Genomic DNA, 16600 nt, shown 5'->3' on the forward strand with positions numbered 1-16600 from the left:
GGGATAAAAAAAACCCTCTTTCCAGTGAAACAGTGGAAGCAGAAGTTCTGTACTTTAAAGAAATCCTTGATATACTGTATGAAAGGATCTGATTTTTTAAATATCAGGAATTTAAATAATGTCTCTTTCCTGTAAACTCTGTGTTGCATCCATCTAAACTAAAAAGGTTATCTAGAAGACATTTCTAGGTTTTACTAATTCAGCAAATTCAAAATGTGCTTGCCGAAAGTAATTTATGTATTGAATGAGAAAGTGTGTGAGCTGAATTCAATAATTGACATTATCTTTAGTATTCCAATAAATCTGTACACTAGTGTGCAGAGCAAATTGTAGCTGTCCTCTTGCACTATAGTAAGGAATATTACTTCAGAAAGTTGCCATTAAATTTCAATCATCTTAAAATTATGTTTGGAGTACAAAGAACCTAAAAATAATATGAAGTACTTTAAGTAAGTAGCTGCGTCAGCATGCATAGGCTGCAAAGGAACAAGTAAAGAAACACAATGTTTCGGCTGTGGAGTCTTCTTTGGTTGTATATTGGAAGCACACCCAAAGAAGGCTCCACAGACGAAACGTTGCGTTTCTTTTCTTCTCTTTTCAGCATGGAATAAACCTTTAATTTTTCCCAAAAATAAGATGGATAATCAGAAAATTAGAAGGCAAACTACTTCCACTCTTGGTACAGCTACTCAGTTAGAACAAAAGAATAGAAGTTCAGCTACAGACTTTCTAGGGAAATTTAAAGCAAACCCTTTCTAGAACAATTTCCTCCGACAGCATGCATAAAAACAGCTTGTCCTGTATTTACAGCTGAAACATTCTGCATGGGTTGCATAATAAAGAGTGGCCAGTATCCTTTTCTTATCTTGATGAATAAAAACAATGCCATCAGTGTCTGTAGCACTGTATTTTGGAAGCAGCAAGAGCTTGAGGAACTGGTTTACAACAGTCAGAGTCCCACTACTGATTGCAGGAATGATTAGATAGTATCACCCACATATGGACACAGTATGACTGATGACATCTTATGTTTCAGACATAAATGAATGCATAGTTCTATCCTATTTAAGCGGCAACCAAGTTATACCAAATGTATGCAAAGACCTGATTTCAAAGATAACAATCTTGAAATTCATGTTACCGAGTTAAAAGTAATAAAAACTGATTGCAAATAAGCCTTTTGCAAACTAAAAGACTGATAAAGTTACTTAATACCATTGTGCAATAGATATTCAAAAGCATTATCCATCAGTAAGCAGACCGTAAAGAAAGCATTCATAAGGCCACAACAATTGACGACTCATGTCTCTGATCTAAAAAAAAAACATTTTGAAGAGATGTTTGGTTTAAGAATACTAGATAATCTTTCTTGAATCTGATATACAGAAAATGGATATCTCCATTCTTGATGAATTAGTATACATTTTCTGACAATGCTCTCCAATGTGTAAATGAAGTGACAGTGTAGTTTTATCTCTGTGAAAGCTCTTTTTCCTTAGAATACAATGCACACAGTGAATTAAAAATCTGCATGTTTCTTCCATTAAATTCCACATGTAACTTTTCTATCTAAACGCACATATTTACTTCAGTTTCAACACCGAACCTTTCTGACTAAAAGAGAAAGTATGAAGACACTTTTGATGTGGTACGGTCTGGGCAAGAGGTATCTGACAGAATGATGTAAATGTTGCTTTGTTTCAGTATTTTAGAACCACAATAACAGAATCAAAGGCTTTAATATTAAAAGCATATGGTATGGGAATGATGCAACATGTATAAAAATGTAAAGTTTCTCTGTGAAATCAGAGATCTGTTTTGCTTCACTGTTATAGAAAGGCATGGTAATGCCTTCTAATTTTGTTCTGAGTTAGGGTGTAGGGTAAATCTTCAAGATGGAGTAGACATGATAAATGTTCCTTTTTGCTGCAATGTTTGTAAGTTTACAATTCGTACATTGTCCAAATAAACATAATACTTATTTTTATTTATGCACAACTGTGTCTTTGATGCAAGCAGACTACTACATTGTAATTCAAATGTAAAAAAACCTTTATGGGACTGGCAGGAGACGCAAAATACCCCCATGTTTCAATTTGCGGCCTATATACCGTTCATATTGTGTTTATGACAATGCACAGCAAAACAAATGAGAGTAAGAGTGTCTGTCACAGTCTATAAACATGGGTGTATCACTTATTGCAGGGTATCTCAGACTTAAGAAATAAAAAACAGGGTTGGATACGTAACAAGAACAACATGTTTTAGGCCCAATGCCAGTTTCTGTAAATAAAAAATGTATGACGTGTACAACACAACAGTATATGGAGTGAAGAGTTCATAAACAAAAGAGACACACGATCTTCACGTAGGATTTAGACGAAGTTAAATAAAGGCATATCAAATATGCAATAATTGCCAAATGTACTGTACTTTGATGATTAATTACCTGTGATGAAATATAACAATATAACAAACTGTTGCTAAGGTTTTCCTAAATCAGAGCATATGATTGTCCTTTTCAAATTGATGAGTCAGGAACGTTTCAGCCATCCAAATAAGTTTTGTTTCCATTTTTATTGCTTTCTAAAGGTCAGTGCTCCTATGGTCAGTAGAACAGCAGTATGTGTAATTTACATATAATAATAATAATAATAATAATAATAATAATAATAATAATATCACTTTATTAACCCTTTACAATTTCTTGCATTAGGAATTTGTCTTTTCGCATACCCCAGCTTGCTCTCCATGAGACACACAGACAGGGAGAGAAGCTTAGGGTCAGGGCGCAGGGTCAGCCATTGTACAGCGCCCCTGGAGCAGCTAGGGATAAGGGCCTTGCTCAGGGGCCCAACGGAGTAGGATTCCTCTGCTGGCTGCGGGATTTGAACCGGCAACCTTCCAGCCACAAGCGCAGATCCTTAGCCACAGAGCCACTGCTCCACCCATATGCCCACTGTGCATTAGATATCTTTCATTTCTATTATCCTTCAATTCTGGCGGTACACTATTCTTTTTTTTTGTTGAAATTGCTAATACTTGGAAACAAGTCCTGAGTTACGGTATAAAGGAGAAGCACTTTTACACAGTGCATCTTCCTAGTACAGACAAATTACCGAATTGTTCTGTATATAACTAAACAGGCACTCCACAATTCTGATCTCTCTCTCTGCTATCTGGTAGTCTGCTTGCCTCGGGTTATTGATACAATGTGTATTGTACTTGGACAGTTCTTCCACACCTGCACCTTCTTTAATTTGCTTTCCACCGTGAATTGTGAGCATGGGCGCACTCCTCTAGACATGGAAATACACTGAATTAACATGTAATTAAATGCATTGAATCACAGAAGCATTTGCGTCTTACATGTTGTTGTAAATTTATAGTGCATGTAACTGTTCTTCACATCTACGCCTCATGCTTTAAAAGTGATTCTGAACAATGGCAGTGTATGTAAAACCAACAAAACTTAAATAGAAATAAAGATATCATGCATTCTTACCTTAAAATCAAAACTGCAAAGACTGACGACATCATCATCTTTCTCTCGTCTCTTTCGTTTCTACAGAGCAACAACAAAGCAATAAGGCATTTTATTCGAGCTAGCAAACAAAGATTTTCTCCGTCTGCTATTAGCTTAATAAAACAATACATTATGTTTTTCCACGTAGTACGTAAAAACTGCATAGACAGATATAATACAGCATGATGCTCAGGGTCAGCCTTTATCTAGAAATTAAGAGAGACCAAATAACCGAATATGTAAGGCTCTCAATTCTGGATTTCTCAGCCATTCTTTAATACTCTATTATATTTCAGGAACTTCTGAAAAAAATGTGTCTCCATATAGTAGCCAGTAAACAGGCAATATTCTAGAATCATTTAAAAAATCAGATTTTCTTTTACATTTACTACACAGAGGATTTTAAACACTATTCCAAACCCTTATTGTAACTGTGTAATTCTGCCACCTCCTCTCATTGTGTGACTACTGTGAAGTAGTTTGAGAGGCCACTTTTAAAAGTACTATATGAATAATGTTGTTATTATTATCATTATTGTTAACATGTATCCTATGCACAAGCTATGTGTCGGGGTTAACTTTTCTCAGGGACAATATACAACATATTACACAGGAGTTTGTGTGAATGGTTTAATTTCACATTCACCAGGAAATGGTGTGTTTAAATGGGAAAAGCATAACTGGGTGCCCCTGTTCTTTCCATCAGTCTGGAACAACTCATAAAAAACATTTCAACAAATAGATTGCCATTACATAATGTCTGCAGGAGGAGCTCTCGCTTGAACCAAACTAGTAAAAACATCTGGCCACACCTGTGTTCAGAAAAAAGGCATAGTAGGCTGTTATTCTCATGAGAACTCTGTACAGTAGTTCATACAAAAAAGCAAAAGAGACCACTTTCACATCTTTACATGCAATGACTACACTTTATTTTGATGGCATTTAAAACTGGTTGTTTTTTTATGATACATTCCTCCAGATTCAACGACCTTCCAATACAAGGTCACTGCAATTCAAAACCAGACCTAGCAGACAATGTGCAAGACAGAGAGGGAACAATAAACAGACAAAACATAACCTAGATAGCAAGTCTTTAGGCTTTAGGAGGAAAACATAGCACTAAAAGCAGCTGCACTTTAATCATTACAATGGACCTGAATTCAAAGTAATAGCTCTATAAAGAAAGAGCCTGTTCTCAGTAACACTAAAATAAAAAAAACATAATTAACATCGATTAAGAATGCCCTTTAATTAAAAGTAGGATTCCACAACTTTTTAAATTACATGACTCTGTAATGAGATTGAACCTTCATCTTCAGTCATCAGTATTTTTTTACTACACAGTTGCTACAGAACCCCCAATTCTTTCAACAAACACTATTTGAATTTATATTGTAGATGTGTAACATTTATAAAAGGTTATGAATTTGAGCTCCCAGTACTGTTTGCCAGCTTTGTTTGAGACCCATATGGAGGATAAGAACTGCCCCATTCCCAGAGGTTGGGGAGTGAGAACTGGCACACAATAGATCACATCTTTGTACCAAAGTATTCTCTATTGAGAAGGTCCTAGGAGTGGCCAGGTGTGAATTGCTTTGGAATAGTTCAGGTGGAGCTCGGTCAACCACTGGATCCAGACCCATTGATACTGTTTTTCAGTTGAACTCTCAACAATCAGCACATCACTTAATGAGACAATAGACATCTTCCCCACAGACATTAGAGCAGTCCTGACACTGAAACTCTGCTGTTAAAATTAGCAATATAAAAGGGGAAAACTACATCAGACAATCTAAAATTATATTTGAACTTTGTGGTTATAAGCAGGCTCTTGTAATTTAACCCCAGGGCAGACATGGAAATAGGGGATACCAATCCCTGCAAACCATCCATTTTTGAAAACATTTAGCCTATGTTTTTACTTTAATGCCTGCAACATTAAAACATCCACTTACTTGGCAATTGTATTTAATGAAAAACTGTATATTTACTTCAGATTTTAGTAAGTGAGAAGTGATGAACAAAAACAAAAACATTTAGGCCTAAGTGTTTCCAAGAGATTACACATCTGAGATAATGTTACCAAATTTGGAAACCTGATTAAAGCCAAATGTTTCCTACATAAACTGGAAATAGTGAACTACAATCAAAGACAGATTTTGGCAAAAGATGAAGTGTTTTTAAACCTTTGCTGGCTTTCTAACATCAAACGAAAGTTTTGAATTTCAATTCCATCTAGTGTACAGCACAAGGACTCTAAAAACTAATGTGGTACAAAAATGCTATGCTACTTTCAGAAACTAGTGACTTTTCCCCCCGCATCACTGTGTAGTCATCAAACAATGCTATAAAAGGCCTTTATATACAGTATATATGTATACTGTACAATGTATACATATAGTAATGAACTGATTTTTATCACAGGCCATGCTCAATATTACATTAGAGGACATCAGGCTAGACTGGTGAACGCTATAGCTATAAAACTGTGCATCTTTCATCTAAATGATAAACCTGTTTTAGGAAAATTTGCATAGTAAAAAAATGCATTTAGTGTATTGCATCAGACAAGGCTATAAAAGACCTTTATATATGATAACATCATACTTAATAGCCGAGTGATCCTAAAATCTAATCCATCCATTGCTTGAAAGAAACAATCCCAGCATTAACAACATAGCTGGTTAACTTGTTTGATACTCCTACAGCCTTTGTGTAAAAAATGCCTCGTGTTCTAAGATTTGAATGCACTTAGTTTTCACTTGAGACATCTAGTTCACTTCGCACTGTTGATACTAAGCCTTTTTTTAGAATTTTAAATACTCGGTCCCCTCTTAGTCTGCTCTGCCTAAGACTAAAGACGTTCTTGTAGCCTGTCAGTGTAGGACATTCCTTTGCGTCTCAAAATGTGGGACAAATCTTGCTCCTCTCTGGACTAATTCCATAATTAATTCTAGTTTCTGGCAGAAACATATTATTTTTTGTTACATCATGACCAAATTGTACATGGTATTCTAAACGAGGTCTACTAGTACATTTCACAGTTTAACATAAACACCTTTCATTTAACATCTGCACTTTTAACTATTTAACCTAGGATTCTGTTTGTGCTTTCCCTTGCTTCCTCACATTGTCTAGAAGATGGAAACAATGTTTTCATGTGAATATCTTTTTCATAAGTAGCCTCTTCAAGGGTTTTCCACTTTAAATCACTGGATTAGGTTTTTACTATCTACCAGGCATTTGTCCAGTCTTGAATTTAATCTAATCAATTTTGAGTTTCATTTGCTGCTTCTAAAGTATTTGCTATCCTATCTATTTTAATATCATCTGCAAACTTGACTAATTCTTGAACTATACCAGAATCCAGAATACTGACATACATCAGTGGTATTTACATAAATATGTAAATTGTGCGCACATCAATAACTTGTGGTATTAAACTATTTCAACCTCTTCTTTCTTTGCACTAACTAATTCTCAGTCCAAACACACACAATTCCCCAAACACCAAACACCTATAATTTGAAAGATACCCCTCAAGAACTTTGTCAAAAGCCACCTGAAAATCTAAACACACCATATCGTATGCTGTGTCTTTAACTGTGGCTGCTTGTTCAGAGAAATCTCACAAGTTACTTAAGCCCACAATTACCTTATCTTCTTGTCCCGAAACAAATGACGAGATCCATAAAAATGTGAATTTCTATATAAAATGAATATATTTTGTTGAAAAGTCTAAAGATATTTTGATACCTTTAGCTTAATGGCCTTTTATTAAGTTATTTGGATTGAATGAGAAATGTGTTTTTATTATCCTATATAATTCTGAGTCATTCAAAAATGGATACAAAAATAACTGAATGCATAACAGGATAAAACACTAACTAATGATATAGAGTAAGGGTTAATTTGAAATTAATCATGAAACTGATACACACTATTCAAAAAGTAGCACTCATACCATTTAAGGTGTGGCTTTAAAAAAAACAATTGAAAGTTATCCGTTTCCATTTCATAATTCTGAGTAACGTCAAAGCACTTGACAGTGCTGGTAAAGACAATTTTCCATCAACAATTTTTATGATATTTTTTTAAGCTAAAAGGCAGGGTCCACATTCACAGACAGCCCATATTGTAATGTAAACACAAAACTTCTCCTCCCAGCAATGATGTGTGCATCATTGCAATTAACTATGCTGATGATAGAATTATTAACAAGTTTCGTTATGTTTCTAAAAGCCGCTGAATTTTGTAATGCAAGACGTTTTCCTCAGCGTGGCATTAATTTTTGGTGTTAATGCTAGACATATTAATGTAGAGCATAGACAGTTTGATGTGGCCACTAGTTCGCATGACAACACAACTCATTTTCAAATATTTAGTTAGGATATTTACTCGCCTGAATACAGTATTTGCAAGTTATAAAATCAATAGTACCCTCTGTACTGTGCAAATTGGGTGTGCACAGTAAATAGAATAATGATAACATGAATGTTAACACTTGCACAATTGGATACCGTTATGAACCTTAGTTTTAAATGCGGTGTCTGGAATGGATTTTTAAGCAGGAAGGCCCCTAGAAAATGCTATAGACTTAACCAGAATGTATGATGAGCATCTATTTCAGATACCAAATGCAAAAAAACCAAGGCTGTATTACTAACTGGAACATACACTTTGCCTTTGTTGAGAACTACACAAACACAAAGACAGACTTCTGTTTATTTAAACAAGAATCCCCTCATGGGCTCCCTCCAGTCCCAGCTACTCATACATCACCACTGGCACTTCCAAGCTGGCCACTGCCTGGATTCAAACCACTAATGCAAGGGAGAGATGACTTGGGGGGAAAGGTTTTACTGGCTGAGACAGTAAGGAGGCAATTATGTTTAGCCTACTCTTTAAACGGAACGGTCTACTAAGCAGACAGACTAAATATCTGTGGAACAGTAGCAGGAAAAATGGCAAATAGCTTGCTGAAATTTCTCCGCTATAAAAGTTACTGGGCAGCTACTTATGCTTGAATTTGCTTTCTTTTTACACCAGATAACATCTGGAATGTGCCTTATATCAAAATTAAATCTAGAAAATAATAAGGTTGTTAGGAGGTTAGGAAAACAATTAGAACCGTCAATTCTATGGCAATAGATATACAATTGAACACTGCTTCTGAAGAAAAAACGAAGAAAGCATTTTATGCTTTAGAAATGACAGTACAAATATTTAAATAATTGGAAAAAAATCTGAGCATCTCACACAGAAACTATACTGTATCTAAATTGCTATAAAATGAAAATATACCATTAACTGAATGTCAAAGTAGAAGCCAAATGTTAAGAGCAAAACAAATAATGATGTTTTCCCTAAAAATTGAAATGTTACCAAGTCAAACACTTAATGACAAGTTTTATAATATTGTTCATATGATGGGAAATCTTGAATATTACAGTAAATCATCGTCTTTACGCTAGAGTTAATAATGTTAATGTTTCTCCATTGCTTAATTAAATTACAAGACTAGTAACTTCAAAAGCATCTCAAATATTTGGCAAGCCACACATCTTGTCAGATCTCAGCAGCTAAGCAAGGCAGAGTCTGGACAGTATTAAGCTGGGTGACCCTAAGTAAAAGCAGGCTGCCTCTGCAGGTGATGCAGGCAGACCAGAAGGTATCAGTCTTCCCTCTGAACAGGGCTTTCCAAACCAATGTCTCAGCATGTTGATAGGGACATTCAGCTGTAGGTGAAGCCATCCTTTGGATAAGACCAAGGATTCAACTGAGGTAGTGACTACTAGGACATTAAAGATCGCATGGTACTGTTCACAAGGGATTCCCAATTTCCTAGCTCAATTTTACTCTGGATGTCCAGCCTTCATAAAGCTCCAACACAATTTAACCACTGAAGAAATTTTGTGGATTGAGTAAAACTAGGTTGACGCACTTTAGTTTTGGTTAATCGCTTTGGATCATATCAGAAAGCATCATATAAATGCAATAGTACTGTCCACACAATAATGACCATTTTAGTATGACTCTACTTGAAGGCTTCACTAAACTAAAGTCTAAATTCAGACTATAAAATAAGTAACTTAATACTAATAATTAGATTTAGACTAATGCAAAAAAAATGAAAAATGTTCTTCTCAATTCAACAAGATCTCAGAAAAAAAGTAAAACAAAAGAACTGAATACTTAACAACTGTCTAATTTATGCCTTAGCACCTGAAACGCTACATGAAAAAGTGTCCAACTAGGCGATTAATTCTACCATGTGCTGGCAAATGGGTTTAGAGGCAATTGTCCTGACTGGAGATGTTATTGAAGAGGCTGTTCCTAATCAGACAGAAATATGTCTGTTTAACAAACATGAGACACTCGGGGTGTAACAGAGCCTAAATGTTGGTTAGAAGTAATCTTGTTCTATCAATAACACAAATATTTACAAAACCCAAACCAAACCACACTGATACTGTACTTTTCACAGCAGATGCAAGATAATTCAAAACCTCTAGCCAGTATTTGCACAAGTCATGAAGAGGTACTAGGCAATATGTATTTGTTCTTGTTAATTCCGGAAATCGAAACAGACATAATTCAAGACCAGGCAAACACCTGACAGATGAATTTTATATAGACAATGACATTATAAAACAAGTATTACATGCGGGAGCCAAACCGAACTACAGCTATTGAATGAGACACACTGAGCATCAAGAAAACATGAACAAGGTTTAGGAGTCTGACATTTTCATCTTCTAAGCAATGGGGGAAGCAATAAAAAGCAAATTTTGAGATGTACAGTAAGAAGTGCAGAACTTAAATCAAGGGATGGTGTGCTTAAATTGTGCCTTGTACCAGTAAGTTCTTATTTATAATTTTGTGTACAGTGTTAATCACCATGTTATTAAAAGGATATTGTTTTTTTAGAATCATTAAAGATAAGTGTCTCACTGAACTTAAGACTCAGCCTTTCTATTAGGGCTTAATTTAGAAAAAAATAAAAATATCAAATACAAACACTAAAATAAAATACAAATCCAATATAAAAGATCACATGTCAAAATACCAAAAAACAGGAAAAAAATAAATGTTACTTAGTAATGTAGCAGAGCCTACTCTTCACTTACCAAAGTAAAATCCCAGTGGGGCCCTGGTGTTAGGAAAGTAAAAGAGCTTCCTCTTCGAAGTGGAGGCCTGAAATTGAGAATATTTGGTAAAGAGTTTGCAAGATATGGCTACAATTATTGGTTCTCTAAAAAATGTTCCACAAAAATTTCAGAAAATCAAAATATAACAATATATATAAAAGCAGTCATATTAATGTGTTATATTTGCCCATTTCTGTGATTCACTCTGAGTTGAATACACTGGCATTTCTTCTGCTCCAGCAAACCTTGATGGGATTTGAATAGTATTACAAAGTGAACAGAAGAAAGCACCAACATTGTATAGCCACAAACATCAATCATTTCACCTGCCAAGAAATGCGGAGAAAGCTGTCTTCCAGTACAATTCATTAATAGCTTCCTGAGAGCAAAGGTATCGGCACTTTGTGCAAAAAGAATAAAACTTCAAGTAACTTAGTGTTCAGAAAATAATGATTAATAAGTACATGAAACACACCACACCTCAGACTAAGCACTGGCTACAGCTGCTTCCTCCCTGCTAGTTTAAGGTAGTAGACTAAGAATCAGGAGAATCAGGAATCAGGATTTAGGCAAAAGGCAAATGGACATGGACCATAAAATAAAGTAGCCACTTAAACACAGAAAAGAAGGTAATGGGGACTCCAGTCCACCACCAGAAATGTGCAGCCCCACCTGATGATGATGCGACGGCAGCCACAGTGTTCCAGAACGCTCACCACACATCAGCTATCAGTGGGGAGGAGAGCAGAGTAATGAAGCCAATTCATAGATGGGGATTATTAGGAGGCTGTGACAGATAAGGGCCAGGGGGAAATTTGGCCAAGACACCGGGGTTACACCCCTACTCTTTTCAAGAAACTCCCTGGGATTTTTAATCACCACAGAGACCTTGGTTTTACGTCTCATTCGAAGGATGGGGCCTTTTTACAGTACGGTGTCCCCGTCACTATACTGGGGCATTAGGACCCACATAGACCACAGGGTGAGCGCCCCCTGCTGGCGGGGTGATATGGGTGCAACTCACAACTGGCAAAAAAGTGGGTAGTAAAAGGCTTTTCACTACTAATAAAAGTAAAAGCAGTAAACTGCTACCAGTAAACTGCTGGAAAAAAGTGGGTAGTAAAAGGCTTCTTATAAGTTATAATGTAAAGGTGAGGTTTGAAAGTTCCTTTTCTGAGTGATGGTATTATTTCCTTTCAGGATATCTTAGAAGACCCCACACACTGTTTGGTAAATTGTATGAGGGATTTGGATGGGGCTGTGCTGTGAGAGAACAGTCTAGATAATCAAGCACTGTAGGGATGAGGAAATGTTTTATGATATGGCCTTGATTATATGATCTAAACATCTGAAAAATTCTATCACACCAATTAAGCCCCAACAATAACATCAACAGCAACAGAATTATAAAGAAAGACACTCAAGGGACTCCATTTTAAACAGTGCGATCAGCTTTCCCTTTCCAGCTTGTTTATTGTATAAGCTCTGTAATTCCAACTTAATTGAATTCATCTTTGTTTAAAAAAAGGATGAAGATGGATCTCTACTCAACAGTGTTGCGCAATATCCTTTGGAATCCTTTGGAAACACTGGGAAGTTCAGACTTTGAACTTCTTTTTAATGATATGCTTCAAATGAGTTTAGTAGAGGTTGTCAAAATAGAAATACTAATCAACATACTAACATCTAAACATACAGAGCATATTTCAACAAAACTGTGATATTAATAAAATTGATTTTGGGAGTAATAAAGACTTTAGGGTTACAATAACATTTTATAAACCAAATCACTGCCCAAGTAAGCAGACACTACTTAGCTGAAAAATGTGAACTGATATTCCACCTGGGCCAAATTTGTGTTCTCCAAATCACATTTGCACTTGTAATGTTTGATCTAATGTGAACTGCATTTTCTTAGTCCACCAGCATCTTTAATTTAACACCTTCTGACACCAGGACCAGCTGCACAGTGCTGACAGAAATTAGTCGGTGCATGTAAAACTCCTGATCAGCCGCACTGGTGCAGATGAAATTTGCGATCTGTTCAATAATAAACACTGCAAAGATAACACAAAATCACAAGCTGCAATCTGTTTTAGAATAAAACTCCTTTGTTGAGAAAATCAAAGATATTGTTTAAATAAAATTCTACATCATTAACATGATGTAATGTTTTGCTATCTTTATGACAGACTATTATTTTCAGACAGCATTTCTGAACTTGTGTGGTCAGAAAAGTATCACTATTTATCCCTTTAAAGGGACAAATTACCAGAGCCTACCAAAAGTACTCAAGGTACGAAGATTTAAAAGGAACCCCAGCTTTCTGAATTGTTATCCTTAAATGTATCAGGCTCTTGCAGTGTAAAACTCTTCTTTAACTTTGTCTTCACTACAAGGTTACCAACAACTAATTACTCACAGTATTTCTTTTAACTGAAACCAGTAAAGAGCACAATGCTGATTCTTTGTGGAATATGACATCAGTCCATCAATTCTACATCAGAAAAAAATAAACACTCATGATGGGACTGTGGATTTGTAGAGGCCACAAATTCCCTACGACTGCTCCACAGTGTGAAATGTCATGGGAGCTTTTTCCTCAACATTCTTCCTTACTTTGTTGAAATCACAATGAAAACTCTCTGCATAATAGAAAACACTCTCATTAATGGAATCTTTGACCAAAGTCAACGTAGGACTGAGTAAACAAAGGTAAGGCACAGATTCCTATCATCATAGTCACACTGTATGTCAGAGTGCTACTCTTAAGAGATCACTGGTTAATCATTCACAAGATTACAGTGCACTACGTGAAATTGTTCATGAAAAATATAGTAGGGTAAAAGTCTTCATTTCAGTTCCTTGAAACTATATTAATGCAAACTATAAAGAATTTTATTCAATTACTAAAAAAATCGAACAAATTCAAAATATGCAGTTTTGTTTGCTACACAGTATAACGTACTTTGTTTAACAGTACAAATATGGTAAAATGGATTTTGTTTTGTCTTTTATATATAACTTAATTTTTCTCAAGGGCTGTGGACCAAAGACCTGGCAGATTCAATGGAAAGCTCAGCAGGGGGAGGATGATTGGGGAGAGACTGGCATTAGTTCCTGCACATGCCAAAGTAAACTTTCTCAGTAACATTTTAAAAACATGGTGGCTGTTGTCATGTTTAATCTGACTTATTAGGAATATCTGATTTTTTTTTTAAAGTTTGGAGCCGATATATATTTGTTGCTGGAAAAATTGCTTGGTGAAGTTATTTTAAACTTCAAAACACAGCAGAACTGTTGGGAGGAACAGCGTTATAAACTCCAGCGTGTTACTGTATGTCCAGGTTGAAAGAAAACAGGCCACACTTTTTGAGGTGCGGCTCTGGGACTAGATTCGCTTTTCCTACAGTTGCAGACTAATGTAATGTGCTCATTAATCTAAAAATGATTTTGTAATTATAAGTAACACTCCATGATGTGCAAGTCAAACAAAAAAAAATACAGCGCGTCAAATCCAAGATTTTTAAATCACGTTTTCACGAAATATTATCAATGCTATCGCTATAGGACAGATAAGACGCTGTTCTATTCGCACTGGATATTACAACCTATTTTAACTGTATATATTGAAGCTTTATTTGGATTGTTCTTTACAATTCTTCAATGTTTTCCAACAGACTCGAGGAGGGCTGGAAACAAATTACAGGATACACTGTGAGCACGCTAGACCTTAAGACACCACCAAACCATCAACCAAAGCAGTACAACTACTGTCGACTGATTTTTAAAGAGTTGGCATTGATTACATGACGAAGGCCGCAGACTTGTTTTATTGCACTACCTATGGTTTGGCGCCACCAAGTGGGGAATCCGTAATAAGATTTGGAAAATGTTTTACTTCCTGAAATGGAGGACATCGGAGTGGCGGTCGTAGCGAGTCGTGTGTTACTTCCGTAGATGAAAATACACGTTCACTTAACACAGCAAAAAACACTTTTTTTACGAAGTGAAACATTTATGCGATTGGCTATTATTAACAACTACAACTCTACAGATACAATTCAAGTACATACAGAGAGAGGAATAAATCACGTTTTTACATTTAAAACGTGTAAGAATAATCACATTTTAAAGTTACGAAATTACGAGTTAGTAAGCAGCTGTTAAAACTTTCAAAGTTGCAGAGAATAATAAAAGAGTGATTTGGCGAAACTAAATCCGTCACAAAAAACGCTCAAGTAACAAAATACCATTTAACCGGTCAGAATATTTTTTATTTTCTCCCAAGTCATCGTGGATATGAGTTCTGTCCTTTCCAGATCAACAGCAAGTTCAGTATAATTTCAGGTATTTCTGTATAAGCAGAAAGTACAATGTTTATGTGCTTTTAAAATGCATATTTGCAAAACAACAGTTTGGTGTATCTTAGCAAGACGTTATCGACCCTTAAATGAAAGACGATCGACTGGAAACGGGTGCGTTGTTGATCCGTTTTCAATTTGTTGTAATCTAGTGGTACAGGCCTGCTGTGGTTTGGGAGTAAAATTAGAGATCACAACAAAACACACGACTCCCTTAACATACATAGCCCATCCCAATTACTGGAAATCTGCCGATTTGCTGTCTTCAAACTACATTGTGCAGCAGAAATACAGTATTGTTATTTTTTTTACCGCTTAGAATTACTGTTTTCCGGGGAGTCTGATTCGGAGTTGACAGACGACTTCTCTTTCTTACAGCCGGCCCTCCTTCTCGGCCTGTCATTCTCCGTCTCTCCAGTCGGGATCTGAGGTTCTTCGGTTTCCTCCATTTATAAGATCGGCGGTATGAGAAAGAAAAGCAACCTAAAAGCTAGAAGGTGGGATGCAAATAATGGCGAATACTAAAACTAAGTGCTTGGTTTTTTTTTTATCTGAAGCGGGGAAGGGAAATTCAAATAGATGGCAAGAGAGGTTTTGAAAATGGCGGAAACTTGAACATCCACCAATAAGGATCGAGCTCAGAGGCTGGTTGCTAGGAGACAGAGCGCAAAGATTTAGCGTGCAGGGGAGTGGTTTTAGTAACAAAGCGACATAGAAAGGGGATGTTTAATATTTCAAAACGGGCGAACGTGGCCTTAAGTTATTACAGCCACATGTATCAGCGAGCGAGGATTTTAGCTTTATATGCAGCTCATCACTAATGATTTTTGTGATGGCTCCTAAAGTTTAAGTTAACAGTTACGGATAAAGCATGTGTAAAGGCAGCCTGTGTCATTTAGCTACTTTTATATGAACATTTTGAATAAAAATGTTCTTTGGAAAGTGATGCCATCTTGTGGCCAATTTAAATATCGCATGTGTTCTCCATCTTTCGCACAAATTGTAATTGCTGGGTTTACAATAGGTGTATATTTTTTGTGAGAGAAATATCCTTACGTACACCTGATTTCAGATTAAATTAAAATACCAAAAGATATCAAATAACGTTAGGGGGTTTTAACTGTGTTTCTGATAAGCTCTTACAATGAACAAAAACATGATTACGCCGATTTCATCTTTGGCTCCAAGTAGTATATAGAGACCGCTGTATCTGACAGTCCTATTAAAAACCTGGGACACAATTTGAATAATTAAATTCAATATTGTTCTTTGGCCAGAAAATTAGGGGTTTTGTATTAAGTATAAAAATCACCTAGCTGCTTAACTGAGCTATATAACCAATAAAGAGGAAACTAATTTGACATTTATTGTTATATGTGAACATCTTAGCTGTTGAAGAATATGGTTTGTACTCTGCATATCAATTGTATACAAAAATCTAACAGGATGTAAACTGTTAGTAAAAGCCTGCAGTGGTGTCTTAATTTATGCATTATGAAATGAAATTCAATATTTTTTATATTTACAAATATAAAAAAATCAGAATACTAAAAATGTAA

The 16600-nt window shown here is 35.7% G+C and overlaps 1 protein-coding gene across 1 annotated transcript in view; it reads right to left on the reverse strand.

Annotated features, from left to right (window-relative positions):
* The window catches only part of net1 (neuroepithelial cell transforming 1), a 29489-nt gene extending 13886 nt beyond the window's left edge, over positions 1-15603 (reverse strand). Inside the window, exons 1-3 of the mRNA XM_088923039.1 lie at positions 15354-15603; positions 10657-10723; positions 3506-3565 (exon numbers count right to left, since the gene is read on the reverse strand). Coding sequence (XP_088779165.1) covers positions 3506-3565; positions 10657-10723; positions 15354-15490 — 264 coding nt within the window. The 5' untranslated portion in view covers positions 15491-15603. The remainder of the gene's footprint in view (positions 1-3505; positions 3566-10656; positions 10724-15353) is intronic.
* Between the last annotated feature and the right edge of the window lie 997 nt (positions 15604-16600).

This window comes from Atractosteus spatula, chromosome 8 (assembly GCF_055471065.1).
Source record: "Atractosteus spatula isolate fAtrSpa1 chromosome 8, fAtrSpa1.hap1, whole genome shotgun sequence".
Lineage (NCBI taxonomy): Eukaryota > Metazoa > Chordata > Actinopteri > Semionotiformes > Lepisosteidae > Atractosteus > Atractosteus spatula.